Source organism: Pteropus vampyrus, unplaced genomic scaffold (assembly GCF_000151845.1).
Source record: "Pteropus vampyrus isolate Shadow unplaced genomic scaffold, Pvam_2.0 Scaffold133, whole genome shotgun sequence".
Lineage (NCBI taxonomy): Eukaryota > Metazoa > Chordata > Mammalia > Chiroptera > Pteropodidae > Pteropus > Pteropus vampyrus.
Genome location: NW_011888914.1, coordinates 5,031,613 through 5,033,619, shown reverse-complemented (window position 1 = coordinate 5,033,619; position 2,007 = coordinate 5,031,613). Strand labels below are relative to the sequence as shown.

Below are 2,007 nucleotides of genomic sequence, written 5' to 3'. Positions count from 1 at the left end.
AAGAAGAGGAATTTCAAGAGGCTCTACTCAAAGAACGAATTGCCAAAGCAGAAGCTAAAGTGTGGGCTCAGGTAAAAGAAAGTGGAAATCAACCTAAATGCATCTTTACAGTTCTTTCACTTTTGGGATTTGTTTGAAGCAATATAGTCAGGCAAAATTGATTTTGAATCCTGGGTACCTGTGGGACCTTGGGCAAATTCTTTGGCTATGTAGTCTTGGCTCCTTCAAATGTGAAAGAGGAACCATAATACCCACTCTATAGGATGGTTGAGAGAGTTCAGTGAAATAGTATGTCTGGCACACAGTAGGTAGTTAGAAAGAGGCAGTCATCATCAGGAGCTTTCTTCTAAGTTACCCCTACATGTGGATGAATTCTACTTTCTTGATTCCCATTGGGTTAAAACTTAAAAGAAGACATCCTTGTTGATAACTTTATTATTGCTTAATATCTAATGTGTAGACCATTCATTTGTGCAGTGTGTAACACGCCTAAGTGCCTGTTTTTTCCAAGTGCTTCATTATAGCTACTATCCTTATTACCTGTCTCTGTGCTCCCCTTCTCTCTAAAGTCCTTGATACCATGTCCATATGACCACTGAGGGGTTTTAGGCACCATTCGAATGTATTGGGGCTCATAGATCCCAGACACTTAACTGAAGCAAAATCTCCCTCCTCCAGCCCCACTTCTTCCAGTCATAGAATGACATAAACGATTTCCTAAAGAGAATTAATCTTCCTTGAGAGCATGACAAGCAAAGAGTGTTGGAATTGTCCAATATTAGCAACTGCAAAATCTTGGTATGAAGATTCTTTGAAAGTCATTACAAAGGGTAAAATATATATTAGTAGTCATCTATCTTAATAATAATAAAATTTAAATCGATTCCGAATCATTAATTATATACCCTAATATAAGGGAATGCTTTTGTGAGTAATCTACAGTTTGAATATAAATAAGCTAATGTTCTGAGCATTCTTTTCAAATAAACTTTCTCAAGACCTGATGCAGGAGATTTAGGATAGTACTCAGCCTCCCTTCTCAATAATTTCTCTCTTTGTACATCTTTCCACCTCTCTGCTTTTCTGCGATGAGCATCTTTCCACTTTTCCAGATTTTCTGTGATAAGTGCACATAACTTTGACAATCGATCGAAAAATAAAGTAGCAAAGAAAACCAAGCAGCCTACACTAAAGCTCTTTAGCAATTCCTGAAACAAGATGCTAGCCAAGGGTTAGGATGTGTTAGGGCATCTGGCTGAGGCAGCTGGTTTGCTATGGGAAGTTTGAGATGGGAATGGAGCAAGTATTTAGGAGCCTCAGGGTGTTTGCTAATTTTCAGTAAACATGTTAATAAATAAATGGACTCTTTCTTTCAAAGGCTGATAAACGCCAAAAACAAGCAGTGGAGAAAGCACTTGAAGAAGCAAATGACGAATACAAAATTAAAATTCAGATTCTGGAAGAGCAACATCAAAAACACTTACAGGTTTTTATAGTGGCTTGTTTGCTGTCTTTTTAAAAGTACTTTAGTAGAAAGCTCAAGGGAATAAGAGAAAAAACAACTGTGTAAAATCTAGATGAGTGTTTGTGGAGGTTGGTTGGGAGGCCCGGGATTGTCACAGAAGAGATGCTGAACACTCAATGGCAGCAGTGATGAATGGGTGCAGGAGAATCCTGTGGCCTTTCACGTAGTGAACCCAAACCTTTTTGGGGTTTCAAGGCCTGAAGAAACCACCCCTGCCTGCCTGACCCACCACATCTCTTGCCACTTGCTCTCTTTCCTCCTCTCGCTGCTCTTCTTTGGCTCCTTGGACCTGAATGCACCATACGCCTTCCCACCTTGGTGTCTGCCAGAACGTTCATCCTGCACTTCATCAGATTTAGCTCAAACATCACTACACTAAGGGAAGCTGTACCTAACCAGCTCTGCAGTGCCACTCATACACTGTCCTTGACACCATGTCCTCTTTCACAGCAGTCACCACACATCACTGTTATAATTAAACA

General features: G+C 40.1%; 1 protein-coding gene across 7 annotated transcripts in view; it reads left to right on the top strand.

Annotated features, from left to right (window-relative positions):
* Positions 1-2,007, top strand: part of CUNH6orf163 (chromosome unknown C6orf163 homolog) — a 19,466-nt gene that overhangs the window by 8,047 nt on the left and 9,412 nt on the right. For 2 of the 7 annotated variants that reach the window (XM_023534817.1, XM_023534818.1), the window contains 2 exons: positions 1-71; positions 1,379-1,486. The exon at positions 1-71 is cut by the window's left edge and continues 1 nt beyond it. The exons of 1 other annotated variant lie outside the window; for it this stretch is intronic. In XM_023534817.1, the coding sequence (XP_023390585.1) occupies positions 1-71; positions 1,379-1,486 (179 nt within the window). The remainder of the gene's footprint in view (positions 72-1,378; positions 1,487-2,007) is intronic. 4 more of the 7 variants (XM_023534819.1, XM_011367381.2, XM_023534820.1 and 1 more) reach the window with 3 other exon arrangements.